This window comes from Octopus sinensis, linkage group LG12, assembly GCF_006345805.1.
Source record: "Octopus sinensis linkage group LG12, ASM634580v1, whole genome shotgun sequence".
Taxonomy (NCBI): Eukaryota; Metazoa; Mollusca; class Cephalopoda; order Octopoda; family Octopodidae; genus Octopus; species Octopus sinensis.
The window spans coordinates 57,654,942-57,672,871 of record NC_043008.1 but is presented as its reverse complement, the minus strand read 5'-3'; the positions used below and the strand labels follow the sequence as shown (position 1 = coordinate 57,672,871).

General features: G+C 39.1%; 1 protein-coding gene across 1 annotated transcript in view; it reads right to left on the bottom strand.

The window, feature by feature from the left end:
- LOC115217985 (spermidine synthase) overlaps positions 1-6,825 on the bottom strand; it is a 30,571-nt gene extending 23,746 nt beyond the window's left edge. The window contains exons 1-2 of the mRNA XM_029787724.2: positions 6,669-6,825; positions 6,252-6,418 (exon numbers count right to left, since the gene is read on the bottom strand). Coding sequence (XP_029643584.1) covers positions 6,252-6,382 — 131 coding nt within the window. The 5' untranslated portion in view covers positions 6,383-6,418; positions 6,669-6,825. The remainder of the gene's footprint in view (positions 1-6,251; positions 6,419-6,668) is intronic.
- Between the last annotated feature and the right edge of the window lie 11,105 nt (positions 6,826-17,930).

Genomic DNA, 17,930 nt, shown 5'->3' with positions numbered 1-17,930 from the left:
AAAATATTTATAAGTTAGTGGAGAAAAAGGAGTGACTTAATTTGTGCAAATGGTGTGTGAGGTTTGTTCCTTCCTACATCTATTTTCCCATGCTAGCATGATTAGATCAAATTTATCATTTTTTTTTAAACAGCTTTTCCTGTCATTAACCTTTATCTGCTTTTCAAATAAGGGATCTCTTATTCACATGTTGACAAAAGCACAAAACCAGCAACTAATGACTGGCTTGGCAGTATCATCATAAACTGCTACAAAGGCAACCGAGGAATCAAATGACTAGATCAGGTTAGGAAGGTCAGAGAGAGAGAAAGAGTCATAGCACAATTGATCCCATAACAGGGTAGATCTAGATAAGCTGGAGGTTGGCTTCATGTCCAGAAGAGACCCCACAGATACAATCTTCCTTGTGAGGCAAGTGCTGGAGAAATATTTGTTGTTGTTGTTTGCTCCTTCTCGAGCCAAGCCTGGCTCATAAGGGCCGGTTTCCTGGTTTCTTGGCATATAGGTTCCCCACCTGGAAGGGACGCTGGTCCGTCGCAGGTGAGCTGCAAGATGCAGGAGGAAAGAGTGAGATAAAGTTGTGGCGAAAGAGTCAGCAGAAGTTTCGCCATTACCTTCTGCTGGAGCCGCGTGGAGCTTAGGTGTTTCACTCATAAACACACACATCGCCTGGTCTGAGATTCGAAACCACGATCCCTCGACCACGAGTCCGCTGCTCTAACCACTAGGCCATGTGCCTCCACGGAGAAATATTTAGACAAGAGTAAACTACTATTCTTGGCATTCGACAGGGTACCATATATTCAGTAATTTGGTGGTCGCTAAGGAAACTAGGTACGGATGAATGGCTTGTCAGGGCTGTACAAACTATGTACAAAGATGCAGTAAGAAAAGTGGAAGTCAACAATGATTTCAGTGATGAATTTAATGTGAGATTAAGGGTCTATCAAGTTTCAGTTCTCATCCCTAGTCATCACAGCCCTACAAGCCATCACAGACACGTTTAACCCTTTAAACTGGCCATATCCTGCCTAATATGTTTGAATCAACCAGATCTGGCTCCTTATACTTATCCAACTATGTCATTCTAAAAATATTCACTTGTTGAAGCAAGTGAGAATCAGAATCAAAATCGATCAACATCAATGGAAATTGTAGGTGTGATACCAGTACCAGTGGCACATAAGCGAACCATCCGAACGTGGCCGTTGCCAGTGGCACGTATAAAGCACCATCCGACCATGGCCATTTGCCAGCCGCGTCTGGCAGCTGTGCCGGTGGCACGTAAAAAGCACCCACTACACTCACGGAGTGGTTGGCGTTAGGAAGGGCATCAAGCCGTAGAAACTTTGCTAGATCAGACTGGGCCTAGTGCAGCCTTCTGGCTTCCCAGACCCCAGTTGAACCGTCCAACCCATGCTAGCATGGAAAGCGGATGATGATATATCATTGAAATCCCATGTGTCTAACACACGTGGACATGCCTACAAAGTCAGAAAACAATACAGCTCCCATGACTTTCGGAAACATTTTTTCACGCTCAGAGTTGCTGAAGCATGGAATAAACTGCCTGCGTCAGTTGTTGACTGCCATGACACTGCATCTTTTAAGGCCCTCATGCTTTCCGAAATCCGCCGAAACTACACCTGATTATATATACACTTTAGATGAGTTGTAGTGCACCTGAGCACTGTACACAATTATTATTATTATTATTATTAACATGGTAATGCATGATTAATTCAAAATAGTTTGAATAAATAAGCATTACATTTGACAGAGTATTGTGAATGCTAAAGTGTTAAGACTGGCTGTCCATGGGAACTCCTATATGCTGATGATCTAGTTCTCATAGCTGAATCTATAGAGGAATTAGAGAATATGTTTCAAACGTAGAAGCTAAACCTAGAACTGAGAGAAAAATGATAAACGTCGCCCTTTTCAAGCCTAACCAGGCTCATGGGCCCGGTTTCCTAGTTTTTGTGGCATATGTGTTTCCCCCAGCTGGACAGGACACCAGTCCATCGTAGCATTACTCAAGAAACAGGAAGAGAGTGAGAGAAAGTTGTGGTGAAAGAGTACAACAGGGGTACACCACCACCCCATTCCAGAACCTCGTGGAGCGTTTAGGTGTTTTCGCTCAATAAACACACACAATGCCTGGTCTAGGAATTGAAACCGCAATCCTCCGACCATGAGTCCGCTGTCCTAACCACTGGGCCATTGCGCCTCCACAGAACTGAGAGACTTTAAGATAAACTTAGCAAAGACCAAGGTTTTAGTAAACAGAAAAGATAGGATCCTAATACCTATTTCTTTACTACCCACAAGGGGCTAAACACAGAGAGGACAAACAAGGACAGACACACGGATTAAGTTGATTATATTGACCCCAGTGCGTAACTGGTACTTATTTAATCGACCCCGAAAGGATGAAAGGCAAAGTCGACCTCAGCGGAATTTGAACTCAGAGTGTAGCGGCGGACGAAATACCGCTAGACATTTCGCCCGGCATGCTAACGTTTCTGCCAGCTTGCCGCCTTTCTCAGAATGTAGCAGCAGACGAAATACAATAGGACCCTAAAACCTTCAGGAAAATGGCCTCGCTTGATATGCAGCAAAGGAGTAGGTATAAAATTTATATGCTGTACCCAATGTAATCTACAGACACACAAAACAAGCTTCCTATGTGACATCAGCACTGGAGCAGTATATAATATGGGAATACCAAAATTAGAATTTTTTAAATGCCTGGATGGCTCACTTGAAATAGTTGATAGCTTTTGTTACCAGGATGTAATTAGCAAGGGAGACGGCTGCTCTGAAACACACACATATGTGTATATAGTAAAGTAAAGTTTCTTCCAGAGTCATATACTCACAGGGCTGGTTTCTTGGCTTCCACGGTGTATATATATATATATTCCCCTGTGGAGGCACATGGCCTAGTGGTTAGAGCAGTGGACTCACGGTCGAGGGATCGCCAGTTTGAATCTCAGACCGGGCAATGTGTGTGATTATGAGCGAAGACACCTAAGCTCCACGCAACTCCAGCAGAAGGTAATGGCGAACTTCTGCTGACTCTTTCGCCACAACTTTCTCTCACTCTTCCCTCCTGCATCTTGCAGCACACCGGCGACAGACTGGCGTCCCGTCCAGGTGGGGAACCTATACACCAAGAAACCGGCTTTTATGAGCCAGGCATGGCTCAAAAAGAAACAAACAAAAAACATATTCCCCACCTGGATGGGATGCCAGTCCCTCGCAGGATTTACTCACTTTTGCCAGCTGAGTGGACTGGAGCAACATGAAATGAAGTGTTTTGCTCAAGAACACAACACAATGCCTGGTCCAGGAATCAAAAGTACAATCTTATGATCATGGGCCCAACACCCTAACCACATACCTCCACACACACACACACACATTTGAAGGGTTTCTTTCAGTTTCCATCTACTAAATCCACTTACAAGACTTTGGTCAGCTTAGGGCTATAGTAGAAGACACTACCAAAGTACCATGCAGTGGGACTGAAACCAAAACCACATTGTCACATCTGCCCTAATATATGTATGTATGTGTGTATTATAAATTTTTTAATGATTTAATAAACAAGGAGGCATGGCTGTTGGATTAAGAAGGTTGCTTCCCAACCAGGTAGTCTCAGGTTCAGTCCCACTGCAAGGCACCTTCTACTATAATCCCGAGTCAACAAAAGCCTAGTAAGTTGATTTGATAGACAGAAACTGAAAGAAGCCTGTCGGAGGCTTATTAGAGGTAGAGGATAATTTCTGCTAGCTAGGAGACCAAAATAGTGGTGGTGGTGGTGGTGGGGATGTACAGAGAGTGTAATAGCTAAAATAAGAATAGGATAGATGACATTGAGAGAGCTTTTACTTCTGTTGGCAATCAAAGCTTCTCTTTCTGAGTGAAAGTAAGATTGTATGATGCATGTTTCATCATCATCATTTAACATCCGTTTTCCATGCTAGCACATGTTGGACGGTTCGACTGGGGTGTGGGAAGCCAGCAGCTGCACCAGGCTCCAGTCTGATCTGGCAGTGTTTCTACAGCTGGATGCCCTTCCTAACGCCAACCACTCCGAGAGAGTAGTGGGTGCTTTTTACGTGCCACCGGCACAGGAGCCAGTCAGGCAGACCTGGCATCAATCACGTTTGGATAGTGCTTTTTACATGCCACCAGGACAGGAGCCAGCCAGGGGGCACTGACATCAGCCACGTTCAGATGGTGCTTTTAACACGCTACCGGCACAGGAGCCAGACAGGTGGCCCTGGCATCGATCACGTTCGGATGGTGCTTTTTGTGCCACCAGCACGGGAGCCAGTTAGGGGGCACTGGCATCGGCCACATATATAATATATAACAATCATGTGAGTGCTCGTATGTACTTTTATCTTGGCATCATGTGATCGTTGTAAATGAGCATCACCGTCATTCAGGCAAGTAATGTTGTTCGTTTCAGTCCCTTCCAGTCGTCTATGAAAAACATGTCTGGCTATGGGAAATATTATCTTGCTTGGAAACAGGTGAGACTGGGCAACAAGAACGGATCCAGCCGTAGAAAACCTGCCCCAACAAATTTCCATCTGGCACGAGCAGGCATGGAAAACCGGACGTTAAATGAATGGATATTGTATAACGTATTTATTCCGCTTTCAGATACATGTAAATATGAACATTCCTACACATACTGTAATTTTCATTTCGTGACACGTTTTATATTCAATTTATGGACCTTGTGGCAAATAAATGGAAGAATTATTACTTTTATAATTCATATCTGGTCAGCAGAAATGGTAAAGCGCTGGAATGGAAACGTTGCGCTATTTAGTTACATCCCTTTACATTCTAAATTCCAATTCCCTCCTAGATCGACTAATGCCATTCACCCTTCTACAGTCGAGATAAGTCCCAAACAAATATTACTGTCCTACCTTATGAACATTTTTCAGTATTACAAATAAACATTTTGCAGTATTACAAATAAACCTTTTATTAATGACCTTCAAATACATGTGTATTTTCCCAGTTGATCGACTGTTACTTATTATGTACACGTGTAAAGAAAATGGAATGCATAAAATAGGATGGTCGATGTAGTTTAAAAAGTTCTGAGAAACGGATCTATACGGTTTCTTTGATCCTCTGAAAGCTAAGCGCCACACCATACTGACTACCACTACAAAATATATCTTTAAAATGGATTATCTAAGAGAAAATCATTTCCCTTAGGATATGTAGTTGAACAATAGACAGTTGTAATATGATCGATACGAAAAAAGAATTAAAATCCTGATTCCACAGGTATTTTCAAAAATCTTCAACTGGAGTAAAGTGCCTGGTAGGCTTATTGGACTTCCAAAATGAACTTTCTTCCAGCTGTTCTGGGCTCAAATCCTGCCGAGGTTAACTGTGGTCTTTCGTTCTTCCGGAGTCAATAAAATTAAGTACAAGTTAATAATATCAACTAACCCCTCGCCCAAAAATTGCTGTTCTTGTGTCTAAATTTGAAACCATTATCATTATTAAAACATAGATAAAAAAAAAAGGAAAAGTGAGAATTATAGCAGGTTTTTTTTTCAATTAAAAAAGCTATATATGAAATGTAACAGCCAGTCAATAACATTATTATTGATTAGATACATGATCAATCGAGTATGGAAAGACTCGACTAAGGCGACCGAACATTTTATCAGACCTCTTCCATACAGAAATGAAAGGAGGACCCAAATGAGATTTGATCTCAGAACGGTGTGTGTGTGTGTGTGCGGGAAAGAGAGGGGAGAGAGTGAGAGAGAGACTCCATGCATTAAATCAATTACAACTAAATTGAGGAACATTATGACAAAAAGAGAAGAAAAAAAAAGGAATATTATAACATTTAATTATTCTTGTATCTAAAAACTAAAAAGAAAAAAAATCAAGATAGAAGGAATTTTTGAAAAAAAGAGCGGGGTACGCAACAGACACATTCCACCAACATTACATAATTAAATTTTGCCGAATTCACAACCGGGTTGTAGAAAGCATGATGTTGGTTTATATCTATAAATGGAATTATATTTAAGAGGAAAAAAATAATAAAGGAAGAAACGAAATAACTGTTTTCGTGTCGTAGGACTGCACCGGAATGTGTCTTCTCCGAAAGTCCCCTAAAATATTAATATCGGCGAAACAAGAGCTAGGACAGAGGATAAAGATTTTAACGAAGGAAGAACCGAAACACTTACCTCTTTAGAATCATGATATCTTGGAAATCAGACTTTTCTTTGTGCAATACTTGTTCAATTTCCAAAGACATACACTGACCAGGCCAGAGATCGCTAACCTCACTAAACCAGCCGTCTTTTAATTTATTCATCGCTGTTTTTTTGGTCAGTTGGGAAGATGAATTGGTCTGATTACACGAACCAAAAACAAACAGAAATGTTATATTAGGAGACAAGCAATAATAAAATGAATAGCAATTATATATTTAAAACGAATATGGGGAAATAAAATAAAGATAATGTGGTATTTTAAAGAAAGAAAAAGAAAAATTACAGTCTTGTTTAATGCGAAGGAAATGCGAGAAGATAAGAGAGAAAATTAACAGAATATGATTTAAATAAAGGAAAATTAGATAGAGTACTTAATATTGAAAGTACCTGCAGGAGTGCGGTTATCACAAAGTGCGATATTAAAACTTCGAGCGATCCGAATCGGTGCGCATGCGCCTTGCAAGCCAATTAAGAGCTGAGTGAGGGAAGAGACAAACGAATCTGTATGAATATAGATGCTGGTTCGTGTCCCGCAGATATCCTTCGACCTTTTTTCTTCCTGTTGTTGTTCTTGTTTTTATTTTCCTGCTAAGTTTTTTATTTTTATTTTTAACCCAATATATTACACGCTATTATTAGTTATTTATAGATAATTTATATCAAATCTTTCGATTATTCGAATAGTGCAATTATTATATTTTTTTCCTATGGTCTCGCCCGAAGAGGATAGTCTAACTCTTCGAAATTACAGGGACACTAAAAAAGTATCAAATGATGGATAAATAAGAAAAGACAGGAAATAAGTGTTGTTTAAATGTAAGCTTTTAAGAGATTTTATTCATAATTACTTATTAATCGTCATAATTTATCCAAGTCCCTGGAAATAAACTAAAAGTAATAAGTATGTTTATTTTGGAGCAGAAATGGCAATACAGAACTTTTCTTGGGGGGGGGGGGGCATTGTACGGAAAACGACTTCCAGGCCAGATTCCAAAAGTGGCAGGAACGCTGGAACAGGTGTATTGCGGCACAAAGGGGACTATTTCAAAGGAGGTGATGTCAAAATTTAGATAAATAAGTTATTTTTTATTAAATATAACTAGTCCGGGAACCGTTTGATATCACCTCACAATCTATGCTGGTGTGTTTAGGTCCCCGTAACTTAGCAGTTCGGCAAAAGGAGACCGATAGAATAAGTACTAGACTTACACAGAATAAGTCCTGGGCTCGATTTGCCCGACTAAAAGGTGGTGCTCCAGCATGGCCGCAGTCAAATGACTGAAACAAGTAAAGAGACAAAAATCCCAGCAGTGTACCACATGTGTGTTACTTCCGCATCACCAGTCGATAAAATGTGCTTATGGGAAGAAAGTTATTGAGAAACATCAATATAGGCGGAGGAGTGGCTGTGTGGTAAGTAGCTTGCTTACCAACCACATGGTTCCGGGTTCAGTCCCACTGCATGGCACCTTGGGCAAGTGTCTTCTGCTATAGCCTCAGGCCGACCAATGCCTTGTGAGTGGATTTGGTAGACGAAAACTGAAAGAAGCCTGTTGTATATATGTATATATATATGTATGTGTGTGTACCTTTGTGTGTCTCTGTTTATCCCCCTAGCATTGCTTGACAACCGATGCTGGTGTGTTTACGTCCCCGTCAGTTAGCGGTTCGGCAAAAGAGTCCAATAGAATAAGTACTGGGCTTGCATAAGAATAAGTCCTGGGGTCGATTTGCTCGACTAAAAGGTGGTGCTCCAGCATGGCCACAGTCAAATGACTAAAACAAGTAAAAGAGTAAAGAGTATATGTGACAGTGACAAAGAAACGATGAAGGTGGTCATGGAATGTGCTAGAAACAATGGCCAAATCTCCCTTAAATCACATGCCTTTTCATAGGAAAATATTTACAATTTGTTTTTTAATGAAAAGGCTTCTCTCGTGGTTATAACGGTTAAATGATAGCATCGTAGCTGCAGGTGGGCCTCCTTAGTCTCCTGGCAACCAATATTTTTAGATCCAGTCCACCTTGCATCTGTTCGTCACAAGTGCCCAAGGCAAAAGAGGACAGCCCTGGTCTTCCTTCCCTTACTTCCTCTCTCACCCTTCCTGTTCCACTCAAGCCACTTGACCGTTGATGTCACAGCCCTTTCCTTCTGGCTCATCCCATCTCCATAGTAAGGGTCCTTGAACGTTTTCATCAGAGATGTCTCAGACACATTCTCAATGTTGGCTGGACCTCAAAAATTCCAGACACACAGATCCTGAGGACAGCTGATATCTTGAGTGTTGAGGCAGTGGTGCACAAGCACCGGTTGCGTTGGACTGGACACCTTATTAGAATGAAGGATAGAAGGATTCCTAAGCAGATGCTCTATGGAGAACTTGTGAATGGAAGGAGACTCCGGCAGGAACCAAGTCTGTGATTTAAGGACTGTGTCAAGTCCTCATTAAAGGCCTGTGATATGCAGGAAACTGACTGGGAGAACAATGCCTGTCATCGCCACAGATGGAGGAAGCAGGTTTAGGAGGGGATCGACACTTTTGAGAGAGCACGTATCCAGCATGAAGAACTTAAGCAAGTTGCGCGAAAGTGCACGGCTCGTATAGTGAATGGGGACAGCTTGGTCTGCAATGTTTGCAGTTGTGTATGCTTGTCAAGGGCAGGGTTCATTAGCCACCAACGGAGCCGCAAATGCAAAATATAAGTTAGTCCTAGAGCACACAATGTTCCTGAAGGTCGGCAATGGTCTTCCTTGGTCACGAGTGGATGGCCATTATATATATATATATAATAATAATAATAATAATAATAAAATGTAACAACAAAAGAATGAGACCTCGATATTAGAGAAATAGAGGATTATTTATATATTTTATAATTTAGAACAAGCAGTAAAAGGTTGTCATTATAATACTCAGAGTTTCGAATGTTGTAGCAAAGAGATACGATACATTCTCGTCAGCTAAATAGCCGACAAGAATGTATCATAGTTCTTCACTCTACCATTTGAAACTCCAAGTGCTATAATGACAATCTTTTGCTGTTTATTCTAAATTATAGCACATATATATATATATATATATATAATAGAAATATTAAAATTACTAAGTCTCTCTAAAAGAGATTACGGCAGCGTTCCTGGAAATTAATAGTTATCGCCATATGGATACAGTTTGTGTATCGAATAGCTAACTTAAGGCGATGGCCTCATGGAGCTAATAAGCGGACAGCTTTTTTCTTATTTTTATAAGAATGCCATATTAGTATGGCGATAACTATATATATATATATATATATATATATATATGAAGGCGCAGTCGTTAAGGGCATTCGGCTCATGATTGTAAGGTCATGAGTTCAATTCCTGGCGGTGCATTGTGTCCTTGAGCAAGACACTTTATTTCACTTTGCTCCAGTCCACTCAGCTGGCAGAAAATGAGTAGTACCTGTATTTCAAAGGGCCAGCCTTGTCACACTCTGTGTCACGCTGAATCTCCCTGAGGACTACGTTAAGAGTACAAGTGTTTGTGGAGTACTCAGCCACTTGCACGTTAATTTCACAAGCAAAGCTGTTCCGTTGATCAGATCAGCTGGGACCCTCGTCGACACAACTGATGGACTGCTCCTATATATATATATATATATATATATATATCATCATCATCATCATCATCATCATCGTTTAACGTCTGCTTTCCATGCTAGCATGGGTTGGACGGTTCAACTGTTGTCTGGGAAGCCAGAAGGCTGCACCAGGCTCCAGTCTGATCTGGCAGTGTTTCTACAGCTGGATGCCCTTCCTAACACCAACCACTCCGTGTGTGTAGTGGGTGCTTTTTACGTGCCACCGGCACAGGTGCCAGACGAGGCTGGCAAATGGCTTGGAATCGGATGGTGCTTTTTACATGCCACCGGCACGGAGACCAGTCAGGGTGGCGCTGGCTACGGTCACGTTCGGATGGTTCTCTTACGCGCCACTGGCACTGGTATCACAGCTACAAATTCCATTGATGTTGATCGATTACAACTTTGATTTTCACTTGCCTCAACAGGTCTTTACATATATATAGTTATGGTATATTCTGTTAAAAATGTAGTAGATTACAGTATAAAGCTTATCCACTTTCAGATTTACCCTGTACTATCCAGTAGTAGTATTATACATACTTCCAGGTTTGCATTTTGGCATCAGTCGTGTATGAATAGCTAATTGAAGAAATTGGCATCTTGGGTTTTATGAGGTGGATGTTTTCCATTTCTCAGCTACTTCAGAGTCCTGCAATCCTCCATTCTCTCTAAGTGATTCACCTATTGAAGTTTGTGCTGCACAATGATTAACTCAATACTTTCACAGCGACTTCTTTCAAAGACCTCAACATCACTCATATACACTTTCCAATACAAGCCCAAGATATGACGTAGACATTTCTGTTGGAAGCACTCTAGCTGTTTCAGATGATTTCGGTCAGGTACCCATATTTTGCAAGCATAAAACATGGAGGATAACACATATAAATCTTCACTTCTGTATTGATAGAGGACTTATGTGTTGGAGCATTGCCCTGATGAAATAAAAACCCTTTTGCCAGTTTTTCTGGTTGATCAACCTCCCTATTCCCTTGATTTGGCCCCCATCTAACTATCATCTGTTCCTCAATGTGAACAAACACTTAGCTAAAAAACCAGTATCACAGTGGTGACAAAGTCATATCAGCTGTTGATGACTTTTTTGACCAACAGGATGAAAGCTTCTTCACCAATGGGATCCAAGCACTGCAACACCAATGGAAGATATGTGTGAACCATAAGGGAGACTATGTTGAAAAATAAACCCCATTTGGTTACATTTCATCAGAGTATTTTGATCAGGCGTAGGAGTGGCTGTGTGGTAAGTAGCTTGCTTACGGACCATATGGTTCCGGGTTCATCCCACTGCATGGCATCTTGGGCAAGTGTCTTCTACTTTAGCCTTGGGTCGACCAAAGCCTTGTGAGTGGATTTGATGGACAGAAACTGAAAGAAGCTCATCGTATATACATATGTGTGTGTATTTGTGTGTGTGTGTTTGTCCTCCCAACATCACTTGATGTTGGTGTGTTTACGTCCTCGTAACTTGGCGATTCAGCAAAAGAGATCAATAGAATAAGTACTAGGCTTACAAAGAATAAGTCCTGGGATCGATTTGCTTTTCTAAAGGCAGTGCTCCAGCATGACCACAGTCAAATGACTGAAACAAGTAAAAGAATAAAAGCCTATGAACTTCTCAGCCTTGTAGAGGTCATTATAACTGTTTTAATGTTTACTTTTCCATGCTTGCAAGTGTTAAGATAAGATTTGTTGAAACAGATTTCTGCAGCTGGGTATGGTTCCTGCTGCCAATCCACACTTGTTTCCAAGTAATATTTCCAATTATTACAGATATATTTTCTGCCTTCTGCCTCTGCCCAACACCATCAGCCTTAGCAATCTGCCGAGGCTATTTGGCTGATTTAGGCAGCAAAAGGTTTTATAAGGTGAAAAGGAAGTGAATTTTAGACCATCCGAGGAGCTATATCATGCCCCAACTTCACACTGATTGGTCAATCATGCGAAACTGTGGTGGCTCACTCGTAATCCCTAATTGAATATCTTGTGGTTGGGGTTCAAATCCCAACAATGAATGCTATTTAACCCTTTCGTTACTGTATTTATTTTGAGATGCTCTGTGTTTACTCTTTTTCTTGTTTCAGTCATTTGACAGCAGCCATGCTGGAGCACCGCCTTTAGTCGAGCAAATCGACCCCGGAACTTATTCTTTGTAAGCCCCTATCGGTCTCTTTTGCCAAACCGCTAAGTGACGGGGACGTAAACACACCAGCATCGGTTGTCAAGCAATGCTAGGGGGACAAACACAGACATACACACACACACATATATATATATATATACGACAGGCTTCTTTCAGTTTCCGTCTACCAAATCCACTCACAAGGCATTGGTCGGCCCGGGGCTATAGCAGAAGACACTTGCCCAAGATGCCACGCAGTGGGACTGAACCCGGAACCATGTGGTTGGTTAGCAAGCTACTTACCACACAGCCACTCCTGCGCCTGTGTTTCTTTCAATTATTTTAAATATTACAAAGAATTTAGTAAAATAACTTGGTTATCATTCAGCTAGTGTTAGGAACATAACTTAGTTATCATTCAGCTAGTGTTAGGAACATAAATTGTGACTAAGGTTTGGAGGAAGATTTTAATTCAAAACTTATGAAAACAAGACATTTGTACTGAGAGCCAGAGCCGGTTTCAGCCGGGTTGGTATCAAAAGGGTTAATCATGTCTTCCTCATCCTTTTTTAATGTCCGTTGTCTATGCTAGCATAGACTGTTCTTTTCAGAAGTGTAAGCTATGAATATAATGAACCAATCTGGGAGTCAAATCCATAATTGGTCGATTGATAGATAAAATATTGAGTTGTCCGGAAAGTTTGTGCCGATTTATAGTAGCTTACTTTTTGACTTATTTTAGAACATGGTTGAGTCCATAAAGTAGGATTTGACTACACCTCCATTTAGAGCACAGTTTAAGCTATCTTTTCATGGAAGAAGATTTATGTTCCTATAACCTGTATTGATTCTGTAACCCTTTAAAATGGAAGATAAGAAAGTTCATTTTCGGCACTTGATGCTTTGGGAACCAGACATAAATTGCTGAAGCTCGGCTGGGATGTGTTACCCCACCCTCCATATTCAGCAAATGTTGCAACTTATTCAGGTCTCTGCAGAATAGTCTTAATGGTAAAAATTTCAATTCCTTGGCTGACGTAAAAAGATACCTTGATGAATTCTTTGCCATGAAACCACCTCAGTTCTGGGAAGAGGGTATTTTCAAGTTAAAGGAAAGATGGAGACGCATTGTGCAACAAAATGGTTCATATTTGGTTGATTAAAAATGTAATGGCAAGTATTTATTGACCTTTTTCTTGCCTTTAAAAATTGGCACAAACTTTCCAGACAACGCAATACTTTATAAAACTCAGCTATCTAAAGACATACAAAAGTGAATGTAATTTTGATTCAGAAGGGAAATGTAAATTAGACATTTGGAAATGTTAATCTTGTTTCTTCATAAGGGTCATTAATACATACGTTAACCCTTGAATTATGATCAGAAACTTAATTTTTGTCTCAAAAGCATTATATAAATGAGAGATCAACCTTGGTCTTGCAGAGAGCCACAAGCTGTCATCAATTTTATTGGAAATTTATAGCAAGAGTGATAATTCTTGTTATGTCTATGAAGTTAATGTGTTCAGTTATTTCAACAAATACAGTTTCAGTAAGGAATGATAATTTTAAAGTAAATTTGTGTTGTTTAGCCTCAAGGTCAGACTTGATTTCACAGACCTGTGTGAGTGTGTTTGTGATGGCTGTAAACATTGTTCTTCATTTCTAGTTTTCCATGAAAAACATGTCTGTTCATGGGGAAATATTAACTTGTTGGTATACAGTTGAGGGTTGGCAGCAGGAAGGAGGGCATCCCGTTGTCGAAAATTTGTCTCAATAAACTCTGTTTGACCCATGCAAACATGGAAAAGTGATATTAAAATGATGATGTATTAGTCTTAAGGATCAAACATTTTGCAGTTCATATCTTTTTTCATCAACACTGCATTCTGTGCCTGACAAAGATACTTCATTATCAATGGCTAAATTTACTAAACTGTCAATAGAAACTACGAGAAGACGTAATTGCTGCTGTTGTTTAGCCCTTGGTCTACTCTAACTCAAGCAGGCCTATGATCAACCAGCCTTTTTCCTAAATGCAAGGAATCTATAACTACATTACCTAACTTTTATATACACAGCTTTAGTAAGGAATAATAATTTAAAATGAATATCTTGTTTAGCTTCGAAGTCTGACCTGATCTAGCAGTTAATTTCATTTTCCTTTCAGGGTCAATAAAATAAAGTACCATATGTGTGTGTGTGTGTGTGTGTGTGTTATCTCAGTTTTATTTTCTTCACAGCTGTAAGATCTTAATGAGAGCCAATGTGGTGCTGTAGGATTTTCCAATGTAATCCAATCATGAAATATCATTCAATCAATTCCACCAACCTTGTCTTTTTTCAACAAGTAGCATGGGTGATGTAAAATCAACTAACCACCTCTTCCTACAATGCTGGTGTTGTACATATTTGGAAATATGCTGTACGTGAGAAGACCAGGCAGGACAAGTGAGCCCAGCCCACTTATGCATGCCTTTCCTCCCTTGGATACAAAGACCTGTTGAGGCACCAGCCTCGCCTGGCACCTGTGCGGGTGGCACGTAAAAAGAACCCACTACACTCACGGAGTGGTTGGCGTTAGGAAGGGCATCCAGCTGTAGAAACATTGCCAGATAAGACTGGAGCCTGGTGCAGCCTTCTGGCTTTCCAGATCCCCGGTCAAACCGTCCAACCCATGCTAGCATGGAGAACGGACGTTAAATGATGATGATGATGATGTACCAGAATTTGAAACAATATCAAGCTACTTTTTCAATCGACTTCAGCAGGTAACAAGAGGCATCAATTTACTGATATTATGTGATGTTACAAACTTTCTCAAATATTACAATGTGTAACAATTTTTTTTTTGTCCTTGGTAAGTGTTATTTTCTATTTACTAGAAATCAAAAGAAATTACAATTCCCTTCATACTTTGCTCTTGTGAGCAACCTGGACATCAAGGTTTTGAAACTGACCTATTTCCCATTACATTTCAGACAGATTCAGCACTGAGATGCTGAAGCAGAAATATTGTTATAGCAAATATTCTGCTCAATACCAAAGATTTGCTTGTCAGTTATTAGACATTAACCACTTGAGCATGTCCCTTAGAGGCTGACAATATGTGCATCTCTAGTGTAGTGGGGGAACATCATAGCCATGTGTTGAGGGGGATTCTTTGGGGTTTGAATAAATGTAACAAAAGCAAAGTTTGAAGGGAATATTACCCATTTTTCATACTGTCCAGGGAGTAAGCAAATAGAAAATAACAGTTGCTACCCAAGGACAAAAATCATGTTACACAGAACTGAAACCTGTATTATACATTCAGCTCTCCAAAAGTTTATATCCAACTAGCAGTATCGCCTGGTGTTGCTCGGGTTTGTTACGACCCTTTAGAATTGGAATTTTTGAAAAGTAAAAATTTTGCATTTTGTCGCTTGTTATTCTCTTTAAGTGAACATTTTTCTGGTTGAAATACACCGTAAAATGGCGACACAGCAGTAAAAAAATCGTAAAAAATGGGGATTTTCAAAGAAAGTAAACACCTTTTTGGTGTAAATAATTTTTGGTGTTAACACGGTCCGATTTGAATTTTATTTTCTAAGTAATGAAGTGCAAGCCTTCTTCTATCATACTCTCAATTTTGGTCAACTTGTGCCGCAGGGTCTCGGAGGAGATAGTGTTAGTTGAAGGCTACCAAACCTGCCATACACAGACACCTTCAGCTTTATATAGAGAGAGATTTACAAAATTCAATACAAAGATAATAACCAAAGGATTTTGTTTTGCACCAACAAAGATTTCACATCCAATGGAAATCATTGCTGTAATTTTATTTTATAAAATTTATACAGTTCTCACAAAGAAAAACAAACAAACAAAAAACACACTTGAGTAATAATAGGTGTCTCAGAAAGTGAGATTTATTTATTGTTTTCATTTATTATATTGCCCATATGGTGATTTTTTTTCTTTAAATTTACTTTATACTTTTCAGATAATTCTACGTAATTTGATCACAATTTGGAAGGCAAAAGCCAGTTAAAAATATAATATAGGAGAACAGAAGAAGCTTTGATATATATTAGTTCTAATAATAAAAAATGTCAAAACAGTATAAAAAAGAATAACGATTCCCCACCCCACTTCCTGTCCCCACTAAGTCATTCCCTGTCAGTTATATGTTATGGACAATTAGTGTTAAAATTTAATTTTATTCCTTAAAAAAAAAAAAGTAATTACCTTGAGTAACACTGAAAATATAGCATCAAATACTCTTAGAATTTTCAGGTGTGTCTTAACTTCTTAGAAGACAAATCATTCTGGAGCTCTAAATGAGACACCGTTAAATAATTAAATGATCATCCATACTCTACCAGTAGAACAGTAAAGAATCTCCTCATTTGCATATCACAACAAGCAAAATTAACTAATGAGGAAACACCTCCTTCATGATTAGCAAAACATGGGACACCAGCTATGAAAATTCTGAGCCAAATTAACAATCAGGTTAGAATCAGAGCAACGCTTTAAGCCGTTGCCCCAACATAAGAAAAGTGTCCCTGATATATATATATATATAACAATGTGTATACATACACACTTCTCCCAGTAATAATGACAATTATTTGTGTATGCAAATAGCTATTTGAAGCCAAATATATAGGGTTTCAAGTCTTAATCCTCACAAACTTAAGGAAAGCTAAAGGAAATTCTTGATTCAAAATATTCTGGAAATATTCCAGAACAACGATTTCCTTTGGAGAAGGGTTTACTGATTTGGGGAGAAAGGAGCTACTGATTGCAAGGAATGGGGTTACCAATTGCCATCCCTTGAAAGCATTATAAACTAATATTGTATTCCAGTTTCAAAACAAAATTGGTTTTGAATTCAGTATTCTTTAAGAACCATTAATTACTCTTTAGAAAGAGAAAAATCTTGTGTATTACCATCTTTTGCTGACTGTCGAGGAATAATCAACAGAAGGTATGTTTTAAGAAGAAAAAAAATATTTTCTTAATTGAACATTTCAGGGTGATGTCCAGGTTCTTTATGGGAAGGAAAACAAGGAAATCCCATAATAAACAGCGCAAAATGAGTCTGTTGATCAAGTTTGCTTTAGAAGGAGGAGCAGGAGGTGAGGAGTGGGTGGAGTGAAAAATACGGAAGCTAAAATTTGAATGTGTTGGGGAAGTGGATTCGATTTTCTCTGCTGGTGAGAGGAAATAAAAGGTTTATCACAGGGTAGAAAGCAGGTGCCACAACCATTAATTAATATTAAAGAAATGTAGCAGTTACTGTTTTGTTATATTAGAGAGAGAGAGAGAGAGAGAGAGAAGGGAAGGATAATTTTAGATTATTATATAAATAAATAGAAAAATAAAAACAGAAAAAAATGCAAAACAGTGAAAGCTGTTTCAAAAGAGATACAAAAAGTATATATATATTTATATGTGTATGATATATATATATATATACACACACAAGCATATATACATACATATACACATATACAAGCATATACACACACACAAGCATATATGTATATACACACACACATACAAGCATATATACATACATATATATATATATACACACACACACACAAGCTTATATATATACACACACACACACACAAGCACATATATATATATACACACACACACAAGCATATATACATACATATACACATATACAAGCATATATATATACACATACATACACACATACATACAGAAAGAAAGAAAGAAAGAGAGAGAGCATAAGGGAAAGCAAAAGAGGGAGAGAGAAAGAAAAAAACAACAAAAAAAAGAAAGAAAAACTGGGTGGAATATAAATTGACATGCATAAAAATTCCTGCTGAGATTTATTGTAGTGTGTCCATGTTGATGAT